Source organism: Aulonocara stuartgranti, assembly GCF_965226115.1.
Source record: "Aulonocara stuartgranti genome assembly, chromosome: 15".
NCBI lineage: Eukaryota > Metazoa > Chordata > Actinopteri > Cichliformes > Cichlidae > Aulonocara > Aulonocara stuartgranti.
This window is the reverse complement of record NC_138951.1, coordinates 13,887,869-13,912,712: the sequence shown is the minus strand read 5'-3', so window position 1 is coordinate 13,912,712 and position 24,844 is coordinate 13,887,869. Positions and strand designations below refer to the sequence as shown.

Genomic DNA, 24,844 nt, shown 5'->3' with positions numbered 1-24,844 from the left:
CCATTATCAGTACAAATGAAAGTGAGGTAGTGCAAAGAACACAAGCAGCTTATCAGTGTATCACGTACTTTGTGCAGAATCGTTTTTCCACTTGCAAAATGTCCAATAAGCCTGCATATGTTTCTCTTTTTTTTTTCAATCAAATCAGTATCTTTTAAAATGTTTTAAATGTCATTACTAAAAACATTTTCTGCATTTCATCCACATACTCTGAGACTTGCCATAAAAAGGGAAAATGGCACAGGTTCTCCACAAAAAGGGAATAATACAATCAAACTCAAAAGATGAAAAGCAGAACTTTATTTGCTGTATTTTCCTGCAAACCAAGGTGATGATATGCAATAATTAAAATGCTCAAAGTATAAACAGAATTTATGTCAGATTTTGGCTTCAGCTAAAAATAAAAGCATGTGATCACACCCATTAATTGAAGAGCTGCAGTTCCAAATGCATTTTACTGGTTGAACAACAATACTCGACCCAAAAAATTTAACCATGTCAAACTGTAAAAAAACAAAACAGACAAATAATTTTTTTTTTTAAGCAGTCAGGTGAGTTCTGGAAGTGCCTAAGAAAACTATTGATACAGCAAATTACCAAACATAAGGCAGTGGTGCCCTAAAGCATAGCCTTATCATCTATTTTTATCTAAATGGGATCATATTTTGCAAAACAACCAGCAACTTGCGTTGATTATAAATGATTTAACCCTTAAATTCCTTAATATCATGTTTACCGTGTCTTCTTTACAAACTGACTTGTGGCAAACAAAGGTGCACCCTCCTGGGCATTAGCTAGAATTCTGGTTCAAGGAGCTTCAACACTGGCTTCACTTTTGAGAGCCTTGAGGAGCTCCCTCCATGTTTTATGATAAGACCAGGTCTCCAAACTCCTAGATACCAATCTGATCAAGTGCCAGAATAAACCAGTTCCATGTATCCAACCTTTAAAAGTGTCTACACCCTGATGTTAAGAGTTGTCTTGTGGAATGAGCGAGTGTGTGTGTGTGTGTTTAAGAACCATTTCTTTAGTAAAAGTTGCAATAAAACACTTTAAAAACAGCTCCTAGTCTGAGGCTCGTAGTTTCTTTAAAAATTCCAGATATGACAGAGTTGTTTGTAAAAAAATAAAAATAAAAAAAATAAAATCAGCTGATTCTGCGAGGGGACCCCTCACTGGTTTTTCATGGAATAACCCCATATTATAAACCTTGATATCAGTGGCTCGTGTTCCTTAAATATTGACAGAGGTCTATAGAGTGGAGCAATGTCCCTCACTCTAGTTAATGTAAGGACAGACAGATCGATATTTTAGCAGTGGGCTGACGCTTGTGACAATTCATCCAGAACGTAAAATTTCCAGAGAAAGAGGAAGAACAGAGGGTCAAAAGATTCATGAAGCAATGTGTTCATTTTGGGAACAAGTGAGGACTTGAACTTCAAATAACCCAAAACTTTCATAATAGCATGAAACTCTGATGGTTCACTCACAGATTAATGATGACCCAGTAAGATGAAGTAATAGTAGTATATTTCATTTCTATTGCTCTGTCTCTATTTTGTGTTTTTGCATATAAACCTGCTAATCACTCTGGAGACTAAGGCAACCTGGATAGCCTCTGAAAGATGAGCTAATATTTGCATTAGTGAAGAAACCAAACATTCCTCTGAGATTTTCGTCTATATTAACATAATACCATCACAGAGTTGCTGCACAACCATGATGCAAATCACCTTTTCCACCACATCTCAAAGTTGCCCTAATAGAAGCTCATTAGACCAGTTTTGGTGAACCCAAGTGCAAATTATCTCCTCACTTTCCTGTTCTTAGTAGACAGGAGAGACGCCTTGTGTTGGCCTCTACTGCTGTAACCAATCTGCTTCAAGATTCAGTGTGTTGTGCATTCATAGATGCTCTTCTGCATACCTTGGATGTGACGAGCAGTTGTTTGAGTCACAGTTGCCTTCCTGTCAACTTGAAGCAGTCTGGCCATTCTCCTCCCATCTCTGACATCAATAAGAAATTTTCATCAAGAGAACTGTTGATCACTGGATATTTTTCTCTTTTGGACCATTCTCTGTAAATCCTAGAGATGGTTGTGTGGAAAAATCCCAGTAGATCAACAGTTTCTGAAATAGTCATCCATCAGGCACCAGAAACCATCCAACATTCAGAGTCACTTAAATCAATTTCTTCCTATTCTGAAGCTCAGTTTGGACTTTAGCAGATCGTCTTCACCATGTCTGCATGGCTAAATTCATTAGGTTACAGCCATATGATTGTTTGATTTAACATTTGTGTTGACAAGTAATTAAAGGTGTAGCTAAAAACAGATGAAAGCAATCAGCTATAGGTAAACCTAATGAGGCATTAGTGAAGCAATGCAGACAAACACAAAGGAAATAAGACAGCTGAAGCAATGCATGAACAAGACAAATGAAACAAACAAACAAACAATAATAATAAATAAATAAACAGCAAAGAGGACTGTGCATAGAAACACTCCTACAGCAAATAAACAGCCCGGTCTCCTCCTTTAAAAGATGCCCATCAGCCTAATTTCAGCTTCAAGGCAGGAATACTTACCCAAGCTGGAGTAGCGGCAGATTCCAAAACTGTTGGTGACCTCTAGTGGATCATTACATTTCTGCAGAAAAGGAGAACGCTTCCCTCTCTGCATGACTACACCCAGCTCTTCTGTAGTCACCTTAAAAAAATATGTACTATATTTAAAACTGACAGCAAAATGCACACAACTCTGTGTCTTATCTGACACACACAGCTTATGCTATTTCCTCATCTATCTATTTGAACTGTCATTACTGAAAATATTCAGTTTTAAAACCTTGTTACACCAAGAATAAATCCCAGTGAAAAAGGTTATTCGATTATGAGACTATCAGGGTCCACTTGTTTGTTTGTTTTAACCAGACACTTGTATGCTTTCTTCTTCCTACTACTTCCTACTACACATTACTTGAGGTCTATATTTATGTAATAGCCAGGTAATATAAGCATGGTCACCCCGTAATTAAATAAAAATTATGTTTTACTTCTGAAATTGTTTGACCTGCAGAAGCCTGAAGTAATATGGTATGTTATTTAAAGAATACTGTTTTCCTTTCCATCCGCACAGTCCACCATCCACAGCTTTGTTTCAGTATTGAGTTGCACATTGGCAGCAGCAACAAAAGCAACCTCAGACTGCTATATCACTGCCTCCAATCCCCCCCTCCTGTATTGTACCCACTCTAAGGTCAAGATAAACACTCCATGTGCTTATAGAAACAGGTGTCAGGCTTCAGGAAGACACACACACAGAGGCAAACGCACTCAGTTAATTATTTATCTTCTCACTGAATTGCTGACATATACACCATCCCGCCTTCAGTGTCACTTTAACCAGGGCAAGAGAAGTTACTGCTATTGATGCCGATGGACCAGTGTGCATCTGTGCCGAGGCTGAAAGAGAAGACTTATACGGGAAAGCATTGAAAGGAGCTTATGTCTACGTCATTAATACTTAATTCTACAAAGCAATTTGTACAGCAATATTACAGGGACTTGTATATATATACACTTGATATAATGATGCTGTTTCAATTACAAGGAATAACATGTTGTATACTGTTGTATAATGTAACTTAAAATACATTGCCCACAGTATTTACAAGTAAGCCTGGAAAACTGTCGCCTACAGGATGCCCTAGCCTATTCCAGAATAACTTTTAAATCACGTTTGTTATCGTAGAAGTGTTTATTTAGTCTATTTCTGTCCAAGTCTCCACATTTTCCCCCAGATGTGAAGCGTTTATTTTAGATATTGAGCTAATAATAGTCTCCGTTGATAATTTTCCACTGAACTCTGCTGCGACAGTTCCTTACAGTGAAGCTGCGAGTGTGGAGGGATCCATTCAGTGTATCGGGGGGAGGGATTTAAAGTATTACTTAAACACTACAAAACAGGAAATGCCATTAAAATGTTTTTTAAAATACATGTCACGGTCATTCTGGCTTTTACTCAGTGTCCCCTCGATTAAACTGCTATTGTTAGTAATTCTTCAATTGATGGAGAAGGTTCAATCCCTCTCCCGGACGAAGGAACCCCCCCCAAGGAGCAATATGGAACATTCGGATAAAAACCAAGCTGGGTGCCACATCTTCCACTAAATGATAAAGCCGCTACACCGGGAGCTGGAAGCAGGACATACTGAATAGAAATAATAATAATGATAAAACTATCTTGGAAGAATAATTACACGCTTTTTCATATCTTTTCTTTTGTCTGAAAAGTGTTTGGGTGACTCGAATATTTTCTCTCGCGTTGGAGTCGGTGGGAGGAGGTGTGAAGTTAAACTACTGCAAGTTAACGGTTAAGTTCGGCTGCTGGTGACGCCTTACAGTGGGAAACGTGGGCTTCAAACATTTACTCTTTCAGCCGGAGGACCCATAGATACCTTCAGGAAAAAGGTAAGTTTATATTAATTTTTTAGAAACATTTCTCGTTACTGTGAAGTCCACTGTGCTTCAGTGGCTACTCTACCCTGGACTGCTGTGGCAATTTCCCCAAGACAGGACTACACCCAGTTAAAACACATCTCATCTGCCCTGGAAAGTATTCCAGTAGTAAAAATATTATCAAAAATGCAGCTTAGTGGCTCACAAGTCTTAATGCAGACTACATGCTGCAAAACAAAACCTGATCAAATGTAATGCACTGTTTTATTTAATTTATTAGTCCTTTATTTATCCAGGTGAAAAATATCATTGAGATTAAAAATCTAATTTCCAAGAGAGACCTGGAATCATGGCAGCAAAAGTCAAAAACACATGCACCACATAACTACATTACAAAAACATATACAATACAAACATGTAAAAAATATACAGTAACAGATCATTAAAGTGATCGACTATATGCATCTAGCTAAAGAAAAATAGCCTTAGACAAGGCACATTGAGTAATATTGAAGCACATGTATTACATGTATGCGAAAGCACATAAACTAAATCAAACCTAACAGACAATGTTTTGTGCTTCATAAAAAGATGTGCTTGTCCAAAAAATATTTGTGATTAGGATCAGCAGATATTATAACTAAAGAGTGTGGCTGAATGTGTGGGAGGGGTTTTAATTCATCTTGGTTTGATCTTTTTTTTTTTAAGGTTTCATGTATAAGTGACATGAACTAAGTATCAAATCAAGTTTTTAAATCACAGCTTGCCTAAAAATGCTACAGAAACTGGTAAAATGTTAATATTATAAGTTCAAATACTCACTGTGTGACATCTTAGAAAAAAATAAAGATCTGCCAGCTCCTTTTCTTGCTATGGGATTGCCATCTAAAACACTGTCTTGCTAAATATTAAAAGCCTACTCCTTTCATCTACTATTTCACACTATTGTTGCTGTTTTTCTAGTTAATTTCACACATTTTTTTTTTTCAGATAAAAAGACCATAGCTATCACGTGAAGAGTACGCATCCAAAATTAAATACACCCACTCACCAAGTGTTAAAGTAATAAAAATACACATAATAATTTTGCTGTTGTAAGCTTGAGCGTGCAGAATATCTAGATTAGGTCCAGTGCATGGTAATGTCAAGTGATGAATATGATACTAATGTTTCAGATTTAAAGTAAGGAAATATTAAATGCGCGCGCACACACACACACACACACACACACACACACACACACACACACACACACACACACACACACACTCGAGTCTCAATATATCTTCTGCCCTGCGTGTGCCCCAGATTGACTGTTACACTGCCTTTCCCTCATAAGCTGTAGCACTACTATACTGTTGCCTTGACTACTGGTGTGTCAGGGGACCTCATCCTGATCCACTGCAATGATTTTCTCTGACATGAGTTCAGAGAGACTGCCACGAAGCACCGCTGAATGCGAGAATAATGGGAGAGCTCATTTTCTCCTTAGCTTATAAATACCTCACACCAACTCCTCAACCACCTGATGGAGTCCCAGTTACCAGTGGTTCGCGTACTCGAGGCTACAGCGCTGCTCTGCTCATCCACTGCAGAGCAGGCTAAAACGGGCACGCTTTCTCTCTGTGCACTGAGCCATATCAGGTTGTTTGGATTACATTCCCTTTAAAAGAGGCACGATGCAGAGAGCATTAAAAACATTCTGTCAGTCGTGTTTATCAAGAGTTAATGAAGGGAAAAGGTTCAGTGTGAGCCCGCTTGCAATATAAAAACAGGAGGAGTGGGGATGTCTGTTGTATTTGTACTAATTGACAAATGGAAAACCTAACAATATCCACTAAGAATACTAGTGGATGTTCACAGTTTAGAGGCTTTGTCTGAAAATAAATTAAAACAAATACTCGATTGTATCCTTTTTAAGAAAAAGTAATTACTTATGTACATTTAGATATGACTTTAAGCAGAAGTTGTCTTTTGATTCCCACGCTCACTAACAACTGGTGGAAACATAAGCATGAACTATTTTCTCTGTAAACACCTAAGGACAGATATATTTAAACATATGCATGCTGCATCTCTGTATCTGACTGTCATTGTAGTTTCCTTCCTGTTCTTCGTGAAATAATGAGCATGTTGGAAAGAATGTTTTTTTTTTCTTTGTTGTGACATAGCCCTACTCAGGAAATAAAGTGGGTCTAAGAATGGCAAACAGCAGTGAAACGGGTTTACAGGAACCCCCGCTGTAGCCTTGGGGAGGGGGGATGCATGCTGCACTGGAGCTTGTGTGAAACAGTCTCATTAGGCGGAGAACCCACTGGAAAAAAGTGGACCATACGGAACAAGGAAGGCTATGGGGGTTGGGGACAGGGACAGGATCTGTTGCTGTGTAATCTAAGGGAACCGCAAACACTGAATGTGAACTGGCAATCTCGAGGGGCTGTAGTGTATCAAGCAACGGTCACAAGACTGTGTTCAGCTCACCAGCTCTGCAACCCCACCAGTCAAGGCAGAGAGGACTTTATTTTCCCTGAACCACATCATTTCCTGAGTAATTCTATGTCACAACAAAGAAAAAAACTTTATTAAAACAGCCTTTGAAATCCCAGACCAAAGCTTGCATGCATAAGTAGGAATGTTTTAAATGTTATAAGCAGTACTGCAAATCTATTTAATCACTTTATTAAAGGAAATTACCAGAACTTGCAGCAGGTAAAAAAAAAAAGAAGCTTTTTGCAGGAATACTTTTAATTCAGTTAACAGTTTTAATGAAAAGAAAAATATGTTATCTGATAAAGAATGTTTTAAAAATGCCTAATTACAGTGGAAAGGGTTTGTTTAGGTTTTTAATGAACATATTTCAGAGGTCACTGCACTCTGTAAGACTGTTTTGCAACCCGCAGCCTTATGTAAGTATGTTGCTATTACTTACTAAAATAACTAGGCTAGAGCACATGCTGTTGCATATTATGAGTATTTTCTCTTAGCCTCAGAGGATCTTGAAGCATGAGGGTAGCACTTTTTCCATCTGACAAGCTGTTGTGTTTCATGTGGCTTTGTGTTTGTTTGAGGGAATAAATAGCAACGCCCATATTTATGTCTACTCGGGCTCAGCCTGCGCACTGAACTGTCCTGGAAAAGTCCATGTGACACAGATCTGAGGAGGTGCATCCTGTTGTATGTTAAAACGGAAGGACTATAGTCAGGCCTGTAGGGCAGTGTGTGATTCATGCTGTGGTCCAGTTAAAACAGAGGCAGCAGACATGATAATATATTCTCAAAATAATAATCACCTTTTCTCTAGTTGCTCAGTGCTGCTGTGAAATGTTGAAGTGTCTGAGACACCACAAAATGCTACTTTGTGGTCATGTGTTAGTATTTTTCTTTGCAACAGGACGTAGAAGCCTTTCACTCTCTTTAATCCGTATAAGCAATAATAACACCTTGGCTTTCAGGACAGTTAGTCGATCAGCCTGGTCACTGATGGATGGATGTGTTTCCATTCAATTTTTTATCGACATCCTTCACAAAGGATGAATCTTTGTGACTTTAACGATTGCCTGATTCAGGCCGACACTGCGGCAGGGTGGTTAGCACCGTTGCCTCACAGAGAGAAGGTCCACCAGCCAGCCGGGGACTTTCTGTGTGGGATTTGCACTTTCTACCTGTGGCTGAGTGGGTTCTCACCAGATACTCTGGCTTTTGCCAAAGACAAGTTTACAGTTCTAAATTAACTGTAGCAGTAGCAGTAGTATCCTTCAGTCAACAGATATGCACTCGTGAACTCACCGTTAGACAATTCAAAGTTTTCCAAATTCCTAATTTTGGAATGCAGTTTGCATGAGAAAAGAAAGCTGGATTGAGAAATTAAATGTATTATTGTGTTGTACTTTGATTTATTTTTATCTGTCCAGAAACCTGAGTGACATAGTTCCTTGTTTGACTTACAGACCTCTGTGTCATTCTGTGACTTTGATTCATAAACCTACAGGAAATTACACCTGTCTGGCAATTATAACAAATATGGCGTCTGTTTCAAAAGGATCTCATCCAAATTCAAGCCGCTCTCATTTGTTCTTCGCCAGATGGATCGTTCTGTTGCCAGAAAGACAGGAGCGCTGGGGTCCCAGTAATTGAAAGAGAGAGAACATGGGTACAAAGCTTCTCTCCCATAAATTCATTATATCAGCACAGAGGAGTGGAGGTGTTATTCAGAAAGATTATTATATAATTGCACTGTGGGTATTAGCAAAGCAACTCATATAGTATAGCTGGAAATAGTTTCTCTTCTATGTGTCATACTTTTTCCATTCTTTCTTCCTCCCTACCCCCGCACATCTCTCTTTCTGTCCCTCCCACTCACACTTTACCAGATGCATGTGAAAGATTAGCTCAGGTTTTGGCCAGTTTTTCCTCAGTTTTCCAGAAAACGTTATAACAAATGTGAAAGTTGCTTTCTCGTTCTATCCCACGGAGCCACAAACCAACCATGCTAAAAGAAAACTTGAGGTAATTTCATAGAATCAAACAGACAATTTGTAAGTAAGAACATTTTCCTTCTACAAAAAAAACCCCAAAACAAAACAGCTGTTTCCTCTTGTTATTTTTTGGGGGGAAAGTGTGGCACATTCTTAACACCTTCCTCACCTAAAATAAAGATGCAGACATATACATGATGACACCTACATTACACATTTTCTCTGAAAATGTCAAAACCTTTTTGCTCACCGGCAAACACGTGTCAGCGTCTGCTTCATAATGAGTTTTATGCAGGAGGTTTTATTTTGGATGTGATGTGTTTATGCATCCTCATATCACCAATCATGAATATCCCTGTATACATGAATAAACAGATTTTGCAGAGTAGAACCATGGAAACAGAAGCAAACCACAGAAAGCAAACGTGAATAGAACCAGGTGGTCAAATGCTTCGCTGGCTTTGTCTTTTCTGTACGTATTTATAGCAAGCGCTCGTGTTTATGTGTTAGGTTAACAGGTACGCTGCATTTAAACACTGACAGATTTAAGGAAAATGAAAGCAGTAAATACAGGACATTAAAATAAAATCACTGCAAGAATATAGACAACAGTTAAGAACAGCAAAGTCAAGAAAAGACAAAGAGAAAAGTTTAACTTTAAAGTTTTTTTACCTTAACACTGGATGATTAATGTCTTGAAACAGGGTGTGTCTTAATGTGGTTTCAATGATCGCTCGTTCTGCAGTGGCATCTTTGCTGTTGTAGTTTAAAACCAGTGGACTTGTCTATGGACTGACTTGGATGCTCATTTACTTGCTCTCTGAATTTGCTCTTTAATCATTGTGTCAATTCCACCTTCTTAAAATCAGTTAGGAGATTAATTTTCCCATGAAGGTGAGGATTATTGTCAAAATGAATGTTTGGCCTTCTCAGTGACAACAGTCAGTATCAGCCTGACCTTTTAGAAAGTGGCTTTATTGAGAATTACAATGCCCCAGGACACTTGTCCCTCTACCATGCAGTGAAAGGTCGATAAATTATCACCATGCCTGACAATTAATACTGTATCCACGGAGACCAGACCACCCCCTTGCTCCATACACATGTGTGCACACACATAGTGTTTTGTTAACATCTGCGTTGTAATCTTATCTCTTTTTTTTCTTGTGTATGGACCCTGTTTGAATTATCCAGACTTTTTCCCCCTCAGCTTGTTTGCCTGAAAAACATCCTCAGAACATGTTTTCTGATGAAACGCTGCTGCAAACTGAGTGGAATTATTGACCCCATGAATCATTTATGATATTCACACAGGGATATTAATGAGGGTTATTGGTCCCCTGTAGGAGCAGAGGAAGCTGGAAAGTAAAAGCACAGGGAGTGGAGGATAGGAAACACCAGCCCTGCTATCGCCCTGCCTGCAAAGGTGCTTTGTCATGGGGAAACAGAACAGCAAGCTGCGGCCTGAGGTCCTGAACGACCTGAGAGAAAACACAGAATTCACCGACCATGAGCTGCAGGAGTGGTATCGCGGCTTCCTGAAGGACTGTCCCACCGGCCACCTGACTGTGGACGAGTTCAAGAAGATCTACGCCAACTTCTTTCCCTACGGAGACGCCTCAAAGTTTGCCGAGCACGTCTTCCGCACTTTTGACACCAACGGCGATGCCACAATCGACTTCAGGGAGTTCATCATAGCACTGAGTGTGACGTCTCGTGGCGGGCTGGAGCAGAAGCTACGCTGGGCCTTTAGCATGTATGACCTGGATGGGAATGGCTATATCAGCCGGGCAGAGATGCTGGAGATAGTTCAGGTGAGGACATACTATGTGCTGTGTGATTGATACTACAGAGCAGAGGTTTTATATGTGTGTGTGTGTGAGCTTATCACATTTTAATAAACAAAATCTAGACAAATAACAACGAGAATTGGAAAATAAGTCAAGAGAGTAAATTAGTTTACAATAAACGATCACTTTTTACATTTTTAACACTTTTACTGTATATAAGACAATGAAACGATATCATTTCCTTCTGTCAAACAATTTAAAAAAAGATATAAAATACATTGTATAAGCCAAATAAAAGCATCTGGAACATGCTGTTTTTTCTTATATCAGTAATAACTAAAAATATTTATATTATTCAATCATTCTTTTTATGACTGTTAATAAATAAGTTTAGCTCTAATTTTTGCTGTTATATGCACTTTAGCCTCCTGGTAATGGCTGTTTTTAGGTTCAACAGTCATCTGCAGGCTGCCCTTTCTGTTTTCCTTATCACTGTGGTTATATTTACTCTTCCAATAAGGTGGGCTGAGCAGTCTGGATATTGGCTTAGTCCTTCGTGCTTGTGGAAACAAATAAATGTGAAAAAAATAAATAAAATAGAGACCATGCACTGGGTACTAATGAGCGCTAGGACCACACCCATTAAAATAATTATTTAAATTTAAGAAATACTGTTTGTACACTAAATAAAGGTATCGCATACAGGGAGTAATAAATACAAATGAAAAAAGAATGATGTGGAAAAATAACAGAAGCCATGCTGTTGCAGCTGGCAGAAAGCATTCTGTTTTCCAGAATGACATATTTCTCTCCTTTACTTAATCAAATTTTAATATTATACAAGCAGATAAGTGAGTTCAGAAAGACCTACTGCGGGTGAAACGGCAGGATCTTTTGTTGTCAGACCAACATCATTATCTGCTAGCTAACAGAAAACAGGTCAGAGCTTTCAGACAATATAAGCAAAATGATGTCAGTGGCAACGGTTATTTTTCATCAGTGCGCCCTAAAAGCTTCACGCACGTAGCCAGCAAAATCAATACACACATCACAGGAGTCATTGTCTTTTTTTATAGGCAATTTACAAGATGGTGTCATCAGTGATGAAGATGCCCGAGGATGAATCAACACCAGAGAAAAGGACAGATAAGATCTTTCGACAGATGGATATTGACAATGATGGTAAGGCTGGTGTCTTATTTCCATGTGCTGCATACATCATTGTGAACCAAATTGTTCTTTTCACAGTAAATAAATAAATCGACTTTTTATTAATGCTTAATCAGTATGCTAGTCATGCATCTGGTCCAACTAAAACTGGTCCTGTTATAGATGGACAGTTTGAGATTGGGAAGAATAAAGTCAACACTTTAAATTGCTTGTTAGTAAAATTCACAGCCACTGAGTTTGGCCCGCTTTTGCTTTCAGAGCTACCCCTAATTCTTTGTTGTGCAGATTCAACAAGGTGCCGAAACATTCCTCAGAGAGGAATATTGCTCCATATCGACGTGACAGCATCACACAGATGCTGCAGATGTATTGGCTGCACATCCATGATCCGAGTCTCCTGTTCCACCGCATCTCTGGAGGCTATTTGAGTACAGTGAACTCATTGTCATGCTCATGAAACCAGTTTAAGATGATTTGAGCTTTGAGGAATGGTGCACACTGTGCTCATTAAGGGACAGACATAGTCAGCAATAATACTCTGGTAGGCTGTGGCATTTAAATGTTGGTATTACGAGACCCAAAAGGAAATAACCCCCACACCATTACACCACCAGCAGCCTGAACTGTTGATACAAGGCAGGATGGATCAATGCTTTAATGTTGTGCATGCCAAATGCTGACGGTAAAAACCTGAATTTCGAAATCAAAATCAACTAATCAGACCAGGCAACATTTTTCTTTAGTCTAATATTGATGAGGCTGTGTGCAAATTGAAGCCTCGCTTTGCTGTTTTTAGCTGACAGCAGCGATCCTCTGCTGCTCTAGTGCATCTGCATCTAATTCGACATGTTGTGCATTCAGATACTCTTCTGCATACCTGGATTTATTATAACTATTATTATAAACCAAGTTACTGTTGCCTTCATATCAGTGTAAAGCACTCTGGCCAGTCTCCTCTGAACTCTAAAATCAACAAGGCATTTTGGCCCAGAGAACTGCCGCTCACTGGATATTTTCTCTTTTTTGGACCATTCTCTGCAAACCCTAGAGATGGTTCTGTGGGAAAATCCCAGTAGATCAGCAGTTTCTGAAATACTCAGACCAGCCTGTCTGGCACCAACATGCCATGCCACATTCAAAGTCAGTTAAATCACCTTTCTTTCCCCTTCTGATTCTCATCTTCTACTTCAGCAGATCATCTTGAATTGCTGCCATGTGACTCGCTGATTAGATATTTGCATTAACAAGCAGCTGAAGAGTTGTAGCTAACAAAGTGGCCAGTGATTGTATATTTGGTGCGTAAACCACCTGATAAATAGTGTTTGGATAGTTATTGTAAAGTTGTGACAAGTGTTGTTGAAACTTTATTAATGGCGAAGAGATGCTGTGAAGAGTATCGATAAACATTACACTGATAGCTACTATAAAACTAAATCTGATGTTTATATTAACTTTTCAAGAGTGCATGCGTAAGCAGGTTAGGTGGCTTTAGTGAAACCACGATTGTGGACTTCTGGTTTTAGTTTTAGTCATTAGTTCTGTTTTAACTCGTGCTTTACTTTTGTTTTCACTATCGGCTTGGTTGGATATGGCCACAAAGAAAAAGAAAAACATATAGTACTGTGCAAAAGTCTTGAGCCACCCCTCATTTCTTTATGTTTTGTCTCCAAGGAGTCAGACTTTTTGTTTTGTAATTATTAGTAGTCTTAAGCACTTTAAAGTTTTCTAGACTTTTTATTTGGACAGTAACTGCTTTTTCACTCGTTTTCAGTCCTGTCCTTGAACCCGACACCTTTTCGGGGGTTTTGTTATCTTGTTAAGCCACTAAGCACTGACATATGAATCAAGTATTAAAAAGGGCACCCACCTAAGACGATGGACTAGTCTTGTGTTTACACATAAAATACAACTTAGCCAAGGGTCTATTTTGAACTGGATTTTTAGGCACTTAACAGCCTGGTGCAAAAACATACAATATCATTTGATTTCTTAGAATCCAGTTAAAATGACAAACATAACAAAGTTTGACAGGCATGCAGTAGTATTTTTGAACAAATAACATTTACTCCTAAAGAGCTCCTAAAGAGAAATCCAGGCATATCTCTACATGGTGTGCAGTGTGTACTTAAAAAAATGTGAGGAAATAGGACAAATCATCTAAGCCAGCATGCGTATTCATTACATTGAAAGTCTACTCTTACCTCCACACTACTAACCTAGCGTAGTATTGGCCTCCTCTCTTCTTTTGTCTTTGGCCAACAGTAACATAGTTTCCACCGTCACCCTTTTGGCTAACAGCATCTGTAGTAGTTAACCTGAGCACCAACCAATCTGATATGAAAATCTCATTCTTGATGAGAATGAGATTTCCATACAATATGTCAATTTTTCGATATTTCCACAAGCATGTTTGATTTGAAAAACTTTACACCTCCCCATCCTAACACAACCCTCCCCCATTTATCTGGGCTTGGGACCGGCATTCCCCAGACCTCAACATTATTGAAGCAGTATCGGATTATCTTGATAGAAAATGGAACAAAATGGAGTGAGCATCCAAAGAAGAGTTTTGAATGACCTTTTGGAGGATGCAGAACTTTTCCTGAAGTCTACTTAAAGAAATGAAAAGAAAGCTTCCCTAGGAGAGTTCAAAGAGTGTTGAAGCACAAAGGCGACCATACCAAATATGTTTCAATAAATCCCTGTACCATTTTCCTATTTTAGGAATAAATAAAAAGAAATGTGGTTTGAATAGAGTTCAGTGTGGGTGGTCAAACCAAATACTGACTTTCTGACTCTTCAAACTTTTTTTAGGGTATAATATAAAGGGTTTTTGCTCTTTATATTGATATTAATATTTATATATATTGCACGCACCATATGTATATATTTACCTTTATGTTTGCATGCTTCAGTATTAGTGTAGTATTTTCCTAGCAAAATATAAAGAAATTAGGCCGCATGTGACGCAAGACTTCTGTACAGTTGTCTGTTGTGAAAGATTACTTATGTAACAGCTGTTTACATGAAAACCATGACTTGCAGAACACTTTTGGCACTTTGATTCATGTCATATCACACGAAGTAGCTATGATTGGCTCCCAGCCTGGTGATCCACAGGCTTACCATAAATGGATTGACACTTAGAGTGACTTGAATGATACATCAAAAAATGCACTTTCCTTACTGAATCTGACACGTCACAGCTCAAGATATCTGGAGCTATGGTGCTGGGCAGGAGTGTTTTGTTTTGACATTGTGAAGGTCAAGCTGTGTCTCAGACAGACGTTTTAAGACATCATGTGATGCCATATGCCACGCCTGAAACCACAGCTGCAGAGGAGGGTAGAGGGTAAATTGTAGGCTGCATCCGCGATGCTCAAGGATGTTTTTTCCACATACCCATGAAAGCTGGAAACTGTATTGAACTACTTTACTCAGTTTTCCAAGGACCAAAACAACGTAATAAAATTCTGCTGAAAGCATAACACATCTGGAGCTCTAAAAAGAACGGATGTTCCCGGCATCACACAATCTCTCAAACACAGGCCACTTGTAAAGTCCAAATTTTACATTTTTTTTGGGTGGTGTCAGTGCCACCTGAAGGTAACCTAACACATTTAAAATGAATCTTTAAGCCCTATTAAGCTAACCGGCTAATCAGAAATCAAGACCACTAAGGAGCTTGGGGAAACCTTACCTGATCTTTGCTTAGGTTGGGGCACCCACTGCCTTCCTGTTAGTCAGAATACTGGCAGTAGTAGCACTGGTGTGATTGGTCAAACCAGACCCAGTAAGTTACAGAGCGAGTGAACCTCTTATCTAATGCTATTATGTAAGAAAAAGTAGGTGTTAGACTCAAAAAAGTGTAATTTTCTGCTGTTTCATCTTAGAATAATAAAAAATCTTTTAAACAAAATTAAAGTACACCTGATATGTTTTTACCTAATTTCTGTCATATGTATACTATGAGAGTGATGAATGTTCGGGTAAAACATGGTTAAGGTTTCACATCTCTCATGCAGAACTGCACTCGCATAGAGTTATATACATACAGCAGCGTCACCTGCTGGACAAGAAACATGACGGCTATGAATACCATGATTCTGGCTCAGGTCCTTTAGGTTATTTTAAACTACTTAATGCAGTGTTATTTGTCACCATCTCAAAAGAAACATCAGTAGCTGATTTTTGTGGGTAGTTGCTGCATGTAAAACATTTTCATGTTTTACTGCTCATAATTGACATTTTCTTTTCCCCCCCACAGGCAGATTGTCTTTGGAGGAGTTCATTAAAGGTGCCAAGAGCGACCCGTCCATTGTCAGACTGCTGCAGTCGGATCAGGGAGCCTCTCGTCAGTTCTGAGGACACAGTGAAAGTGATCACACCCTGCAGCTCATGCACACCTACATCCCTCCAGCTTTGTGCCGCTTGTTCTGACAGAGGATCAATCTTCATCACAGCCCCTCCTCCTTTCAATTTAACACTCCATGTCTTAATGTTTACATTAATGTACACTTCTCTGGTCAATGTGGCTTTTTTCCCTCTGTGGACAATGAAGTGGATTTTCAGTCAGGGCATTTTTTTTTGTGCATTTCAAAACGTCTCGTTTTGAATACCCGTTTGCTGTAAGTGCCATATCTTTTATTTATGCTTACAGGATTATATGCTTTCAAGTATTATGACTTTCATGTTATACTCTCATGTTATACTAAGAGGAAACTAATTAAATCACTTAATTCTATTCAATTTAATTGTTAAAATGTGGCTTATTGTTGTTCTTTATTAATTTCCTTTGGGATTAATAAAGTATTCTGATTCAAGATAACAGTAGCTTGAACTGGCACAAGCTGCTGTATTTAACAAGCTCTCTCTATGCCTTTGGTATTGCATGTGCTCAGTGAAATGAGTTTACAGTTCATGTTAATAATGAGGCAGTGATTATTTTTAATTTCTTTTTATTTTTGTAACAAAAATGTCCTTTTGTTTTCACACAATTGAAATAAAGTTGTGTAAGAAAAATCTACACAAGAAGTCCCCCCTTGGTATCCCCATTTGTCCTGGACACACATGATGCAAACTCACCAACATCCTCAGTCACTGGTTTAAAAAGAGACAAATTTAGTCACATCAGGTGGGACGTTTAAGTGTTAATTTGACAAGTCCACATCTCAAAGTAGGTGCTTGACGAGGGCAGGAAAGGCAATGTTTTAAAAAGTGAAACAATGACAAAAATGTGACATTCGGAAGCTCCACCCTCCTCTCCTCAGTGGGCGGCAGCTGTTTTAAATATGCGGCATCTAGCGTTCAGCAGGTATGTGAGAAAGAGTTCACTCAGAGGACACGACACACTCTCCCCTCCTTCCTGTCCTCCTTGTGACTAACAAGATGATGTGAGAAACCGCAGGTGTCTCTCATGTGTCTTTTCAGGAGTATTTCAGTAACTGGGCGACCGGGCCTCCCATTCGTCCACAGGAGAGGGGAGGTGGAGCGCACAGGACCAGACCAGACCAGACCAAACGCAGATAGTCTGGATCAGTCCTGCCCCATTTGGACTCATAACTCGTCCTTGAAGTCATCGAGTTCTACATCACTGAGGTCGTAGTCCTCCTCCACGGGAAGCTTGAGGATGACAGAGCGTAAAATAAAGAAGAGCTGTCAGCAAAGACTGAGATGGACTGAACCTCTTCAAAGATTATTTAAAGAGACAAGAAGGTTATCTGGATTTAAGAGCACTGCAATATTGCATAATAATGCAGATGGAGTACAAAGTTTCAGTGCAGAGGCGGTACAAAGCTGGTAGGCATTTATTCTGTTACACTAAGCAGACGTACAGATTCAGTTTAACTACAAATTGCTTGCCCTGGACTAATAGTTTGTCCCACTGGGACAGCCCATAAACCTTGGGTTCAGGGGATAATCCAATCCTGTCATTCTGGCCCTTGTCTGTGTTCAGCTTCAGTACCCGTTTTCTGATTCACCTACCAGTTAAGGTTGTTTGACTACCCTATGCTAGTCTACATGCAGTGCTACACATTCCAACCATTATGTCAATGTGATTCCCACTCACCTGTCCATCTTTGCCGTCCCATGGTTCAACAGTGTGAAGCTTGGGCATGACGCCACCTCCCAATGTGGCAGTTGAGCCACGGCCCACAGAAAGCTCCCTGAAAAGATCAGCACATGTGAGTGACGCTGCTCAGCCTACTCCAAGTTGTGTAATGTATTTGTTAATTACACCTCCTTACCTGAGGAACTCATGAATACCAGTCTCACTGAAGGAACCCCTGAGCAGAGCAAATTTCATCTTGCGTGTGTTGATGGCAGCCATGGCAGGGTAGCCGAAACCACCAATACCAAGAGAGGATTCCAGCTCCATCTGAGCCCCTGCCTCGGTCCACAGCCAGCTGAGAAGAAAGAGTCGGCCGTTAATCACCGTCATCATTTCCCTTACTATATCGGTGATTGTAGCGTATGTACCTAATCTCCTCTTTCTTTAAAGGGTGTGGCAATCTGAACAAAACTTTGCATGAACATCGTCACACATATTGCAATTATTAACTTCTATATGTTTTTAAAGAAAGAGTCATTATACATCCCAATTCTTATGATTTGTATATTCATCATCCCACTGCGAACTCGATGTTACGCTCTTCCTTACATAACCCGTACGAAACTCAATGTTCACCAGAATTTGTCCTTTTGTTCAAGTCACCACTAAACAAGGAATGAATATGAAACTCTTCCTACTCGAATTTAGTGATTTGTACACTACTGTATGTCTGGCCTTGGGTGCTTACCCCCACATCTTCTTCTTGTACTTCTCAGCCATTTTCATCATCACATCCAGGTAGCTGTTCCTACCTGCCGCGCCTGTTAAGACATAATGACCAGTGATGATCAGCTATTCAGGAATGAACTGTTACTGCTTCTGGTAACTCTCCTGCAACCTGTTGTGAGGTATAGCCTTACAGCTCAAGGCGGAACCTTTTTTCATGCATTAAAAATATGTTTTTAATAAATATTGGGAGCCCACTAAAGCCATGCTCGAGTCATGATTATTGACATAAAATAAGTAGATAAAAGTTAAAATGATTTATTTTCATTAAGGGCAAAAATGTCAAAGAATCTAAGAAGAGAAAGACAGATCTGAGTTCATGTGTGTGATCCCACCTGTGTCTAGGATGTGCGGCAGGACAGCAATTATACACAGCTGACTGTCCTCACAGGTCTTCTTTAAGACGTCTTCACTGAGAATCTGAGAGACAAAGAATTTAAAGTAAACACAAATTTAATATTCTGACATGAATTTGCATTACTTTTTATTGCAAAGTGCTTTCATCACCATACCGTGTATACACCCTATATATCAGTAGTATTAGTAGTTTAATAAATAGTAATTTATATTTACTCTATAACAGGCTGAATGTTTGTTCTTCGCTTCTATGTGCCTACTCTTCAATTTTCGTATTTCATATCATGACAATAAAAGGTTTTTATTCTAACTTTCTAGTTAGAATTAATATATATTTTTTACAAACTATACATTAAAATACACATTAAATCAGGCAATTTTCTTGTAGACTATGACAACATTATCTTCAATTTGCATTTTAAACTGTAATTAAAAACAATTATATATGACTTTATCATACAAATATGAGAATACTGACCTCCAGCAGTTCTGGAGGAGGAGCATTGTCAGAAAACAGATCCAAAGCCTTCTCAATAATGTCACCGCGGGTGCGACCTCCTTGGTAGTCTTCTGGCTCCTCACCTTTGCGGAAAATCTTGATGGTGGGAAACCCACGGATCTACAGAGGAATGATTATCAAACAAGAAATCAAGGTCTGCAGTTTTGACTATGAAGCTGGGTTTTACTCAGGCAAAAACATTCTGATTTAATTAGTGTGACACGACTAAATCCACACTACAAATGCATTTTTAGAGCTTTGAAACTTAACATTCTGCTAAAAAGCAGCAGAGGCTATTATTCAGTATCAAACGCCAGTAAAAACATGTAAGTGTAACACAGACCATTACAAATGACTCGAGAGTAAGGAAGTATCCAAGGCAAAGTGGCCACTGGATTATTGTGCACAATAATCAAGTTGTGCATTTAAAATTAGCCAAGAAAACATGCAAATGTTTTTTTTCACATCTAAAGAGTGCACCTTTTCAAGACTTGAAAGTCAGCTGTTACTCACCCCATAGCGACTGGACACGCCCTGGTGTACAGTAGCATCCACAGCTCCGAGGCGAACTTTGCCCTTGGTCTGCTCCTTGACAGCTGTGGCTGCAGCTGCCCATTCAGGCTCCAGGCTGTTGACAAAGGAGGAGAGGTGCTTAGAAAAACTTTATCATTTAGCTTCTGAGATACTGACATTTAAATCAAGCAAGAAACTTTATTTTCTTCAGAAATATCAAATGGTATTAAAGGTATTGGAATAAAATCCTTAAGACCTCACTGAACAGTTTTGAGTGGGATTAAATTCTAGTGGAGGATTTTCAGTGAGACTTATCCAGGCCTACTGGGCTATTATTTCACTTTTTCAACTGCACTAGATTGTTACAGTGAGAGGATTTCAGTTTCCTACTGCTTGGAATTAACCGTTTCGAGTACCAAACTCACTTCTTGCAGTGTCCACACCAGGGGGCGAAAAACTCCACCAGCCACACATCATCACTGTCCAACACCAACTTGTCAAAGTTGTCATCAGTGAGCTCGATCACATCTTTCTTGTTCCCACCACTGCTGCTGCCACCACCACCGCTCTGCTACAAGCCAGTTATCAGCTCATGTGTGTTTTCTTAAAGCTTTGTGATTTCATGCAAGTGCAAAAAAAAAAAAAGGTTCATTACCTGTTTGTAGTCAGAGCCACCAGATCTGCCGCTCAGCCTCTCTTTCACCAGGTTACGAAGAGCGTTCATGGCTCCATCCACGATGGCCTGGCTGCTGCGTCCACCTGCGTGGTTGTCAGAAATGCAGATTTCAGTTAACGCAGCCTCAAACACAATCACAGGAAGAAAGGCCTTGAAAGCTATGAAAGTAATACCTTATTAAATACAGTGTTTTGTACAGGTCTCTTATAAGCCCTGAAAGCAATAAAATACTCTGTGAAGTCACAACTATGCTTGATAAGACTCAAGATGACCCTGTTCACAGACGTAGCAAGGATCAGCAAACAAAGTCATAATGATATGATGGACTGAGCCTGCTGGAGAGATAAAACATTTCTGCCATAGACTTCGGGAAGGTGACCTTGTGTAGATATAAGTACACGTAGCAGGAAAGTGAAATTCAAATTGGATGCTATTACACAGGATGACTTTTCTTGCTATTGCTCATCTCTATTCTCATCTAATAGATGCTTCTGCTTAAATTGTTGGGGGGGGGGGGGGGGGGGGGTCGCCTGAACTTTCTTTATCAAGATAAGATGTTAGATTAAACCAGCATCCCCTTTTCTATTAATTATTATGTTCAGCTTATCAGTTTACTCAACTTATTCAGTAGGACTTGGAAGATTTTACTATGAAAAATACTTTCAATTTACACATAGGAAAGTTGTAGCAGCAGAGTTCTGTACCTTGGTACTCCTCTGGTTTGTTCTTATTAGCGCCAAAGATCTTGATGGTGGGGAACCCTCTGACACCATACTGGCCACCCAGTGACTTGTGCTGGTCAGCATCCACAGCACCAACTTTGACAATACCCTGAGGAAAAGTCACAACACACAATTTGGATTATGCAGCTTCTGAGTTTATATTCAGGTCAACTTATTTTTATTTGGCTTAAAACAAAACTTTAGTTTGCATGCCAATGAGCAATTGCCGTTAAACTGGGATTTCATTACAGGAGTTGCCCATATCAACAATACTGTGTGGAAAAAGGAGAAGACATTTCACGAAATAAACAAGTCATTTTTAATCTGGATCCTGTCATCCCAGGTTGGATAACGTCTCATTTCTTCCTAGTTTTCAACAACAGAAAAGTTAGGTAGATAGCACCTCTTTCTTACAGGAAAATATCCCTTATTAAGTAACCATTTTTTATTGTTAAATATCAAATAAAAGGCACACACACATAACCATCCACTGAATGCGCTGTCACTGAAATTACTGTGAAATTTAAAGTCAAAGCCCACCGCTGAATATTTCTCCACAACAGATGTAGGCGTTTTTAATGCAGAGGAGGCATTCAGCTGAGAAAACAGGCTGTCAATCAGAAAGTCTACAGGGCATCAGATAGATGATCACGGCAATTTGTATTTACCTTGAGGGCAGTAGCTGCCTTCTTCCAATCAGGAGCTAGATTTCGACAGTGGCCACACCTGGCAGAAAGCAACAGAGAAAGTGAAATCTAAATCCATGTTTTTATACACAAACTCATTTTAATGTTAAAAAAAACAACATCATTTTGCCAGTGTGAGATTTATTCTACAGTCCTTCAGTAATGACCTGCTAAATACAACGCACAAACAGCTATGTGGCACCCTTATTAGTCACTGAACCAAATGCTCTGGTATTAATAGGGAGTGAATATTTAACACTTGATTTGCATAGATTTTGTGCAGTCACATCTCCGCCGACTGCCTCTTGTTGCAGAATTGAGTTTTGCTATACCAACCCTGTGTGCACGCAAGCATGTAGACTGTGTGCATCTACGCACTTTGTGTCTCTGTTGAGCACTTTTGCACGAGATGGTGCTCAACCTAAGGAGGAGCTACCAGCTTACCAGACAAGTCTATTCCTATCACAAGTACAGATGTAAAACAGATGACTGGATAATAAAATACAAAGATGAGAAACTGGTATTTAAACTAGTCACTGGCTGTTCTTAGAACACTTGTTACCACTACAAGACAAGAAGAGTCCATCACAGTTATACAAACTCACCAGGGAGCATAAAACTCGACCAGCCACAGACTGTCACTCTGGATCACCTCTCTGTTAAAGTTGGATTGGGTGAGCTCGATCACATCATCACTAGCCGAGTACAAAGCTTGGACAGCCAGAACCAGAGAGCAGCCCAGTACTCCTGAAACAAAACATGAGGACAAGAGGAAAAGGATGACGCCTAGCAATGCATGCTCATTCACCGAAACAGCCACTTGGTTTAAGAAAACAGCGAAAAAATGTTTTACATCTACTTGTGTGCAGTTTATAATCTACATTTATTTAACAAATAAAGGAAATGACTTTGATTATTTAATTCAGTAGACGATAACGAAGGCCTGGCTCTGTTCTCTGAATCTTAACTTAGCTATTTAAGCTAACAAGACGAGCAAAAAAAACAAACTAAAACGCCGCCAAATTCACATTTAGTTAACAAACCCACAAACCTTAACTTTAGTATAAGCAGAAAAGCTTCTACTGTTGTCACTCACCGAGTAAAAGTGGCTTCATGATTTCAGCCTCTCTATGCTCGTCTCCTCACTTAGAACAACACAGTCCGCTGCCGCTGCGTCGCTCACAAAAGTACACAGAAAAATCTCACCGTGGCCCACCCTGATTGGTCCGCTGATGCCGACGCTTGAGCTCAGCCAATCAGCGCGCGCCGTGTAGTTTTAATGGAACCGGTACACTGAAGACGGGAGAGAGCGGCCGGAGGAGAAAGGAAGCAACACATGTAACAGCAGCAAAAGGATGTGATCCGTGAGAAGGCTGACTCATTACAAACAGATGGAATGCGACTGTACATATTAAACACAGTATCGTACAGATTTTGCTTATGCAAAGGCATGCAAAGATAAGCCAAACTTAAAAGCTAAGTAATGCTTTTCAGTGTAAATAATACATAAACTTTACTTCTCAATAAGTTTTAGACAGTTACACAGATAAAATAATACTAAAATAAAAATAAATGGTATCTATTTGTTACTATATTACTATCATTGTTTATTGAATTGTAATTATTATGCTTTGCATTAATGTGAAACGCCAACAATCTAAACTACATTTTTTTGTAACTTTTCCTCATCATAAAGTGTAAAGAGACATAAAACGGATCCATACACTCCCTGACAACTTCATTAAGTACACCTCGTTCAATTACATGATAACAACTCAATGAATTTAGGCATGTACATGAGATAACCTTCAAACTGAGCATCAGAAATTGTAAGAAAGGTGATTTAAATAACTTTGAATGTGGCATGATTGTTGGTACCAGACAGGCTGGTCTGAGTATTTCAATATTGCTGGTCTATTGGCATTTTCCTGCTCAATCATCTCTAGGATGAAAAAAAGTACCTTTGGCTGCTCCCTTACTTCCTAAGAGGTTCCCACATGGAATGAATTCACGTGCTTTCATTTGGCATGGATTTTACACCAAATGCACTTCCTAATGCAATCCTCCCATTTTTAGAATTGATCAAAAAGGAGAAAATATCCACTGAACAGCAGTACTCTAGGCCAAAATGCCTTGTTAAGGTCAGATGAGAATGACCAGACTACTTTGAGTTGAAAGGAAGGCAACTGTAACTCAAACAACCACTCTGTAAACTCACACTAAACCATTAAGCAGATGTATTATAGCAGCAGAAGGCTACACTAGGTGCCATTCTTGCCAGCTAAGAACAGGAAACTGAGCCTATGGTTTGCACAGGCTCACCAGAATTGGACAACAGAAGATTAGAAAAATGAGCCTGATGAGCTTCGATTTCTGCTGCAACATTCAGATGGCAGAGTCAGAATTTGGCATAAATAACATGAGAGCATGGATCCATCCTGCTTTGTGTCAATGGTTCAGGCTGTAGGTGGAGTGCATACTTTTTACAGTTTGACCCCCTTACTACTAAGTGAGCCTCTTACACATCACATCATACCTCAGTATTGTTGTTAACCCTGTCCAGTCCATTAAAACTACTATGTATTCATCTTCTGATCAGCAGGATAACACACCATGTCACAAAACTCAGATAATCTAAAACTGGTTTCTTGAACAGGACA

General features: G+C 39.3%; 2 protein-coding genes across 3 annotated transcripts; one reads left to right on the top strand and one right to left on the bottom strand.

Annotated features, from left to right (window-relative positions):
* Nucleotides 1-4,145: 4,145 nt before the first annotated feature.
* On the top strand, nt 4,146-16,376 carry hpcal1 (hippocalcin-like 1). Its single transcript, XM_082506946.1, has 4 exons — nt 4,146-4,470; nt 10,280-10,747; nt 11,800-11,905; nt 16,161-16,376. Exons 2-4 carry the CDS (start codon nt 10,370-10,372, stop codon nt 16,256-16,258), a joined length of 582 nt encoding a protein of 193 aa, XP_082363072.1. The 5' UTR covers nt 4,146-4,470; nt 10,280-10,369; the 3' UTR covers nt 16,259-16,376.
* Nucleotides 16,377-16,834: 458 nt separating this feature from the next.
* Nucleotides 16,835-23,399, bottom strand: pdia6 (protein disulfide isomerase family A, member 6). Of its 2 annotated transcripts, none has more exons than XM_082506944.1 (13): nt 23,281-23,399; nt 22,790-22,931; nt 22,167-22,224; nt 21,481-21,607; nt 20,756-20,859; nt 20,526-20,671; nt 20,101-20,215; nt 19,567-19,707; nt 19,067-19,151; nt 18,694-18,766; nt 18,142-18,300; nt 17,964-18,060; nt 16,835-17,515 (listed from the first exon to the last, which is right to left on the bottom strand). In XM_082506944.1, the coding sequence occupies exons 1-13, from the start codon at nt 23,297-23,299 to the stop codon at nt 17,450-17,452; spliced, it is 1,332 nt and encodes a 443-aa protein (XP_082363070.1). In that variant the 5' UTR covers nt 23,300-23,399; the 3' UTR covers nt 16,835-17,449. The 2 variants fall into 2 exon arrangements, with proteins under 2 accessions (XP_082363070.1, XP_082363071.1); XM_082506945.1 differs by having other exon boundaries at nt 20,526-20,668.
* Nucleotides 23,400-24,844: the final 1,445 nt, after the last annotated feature.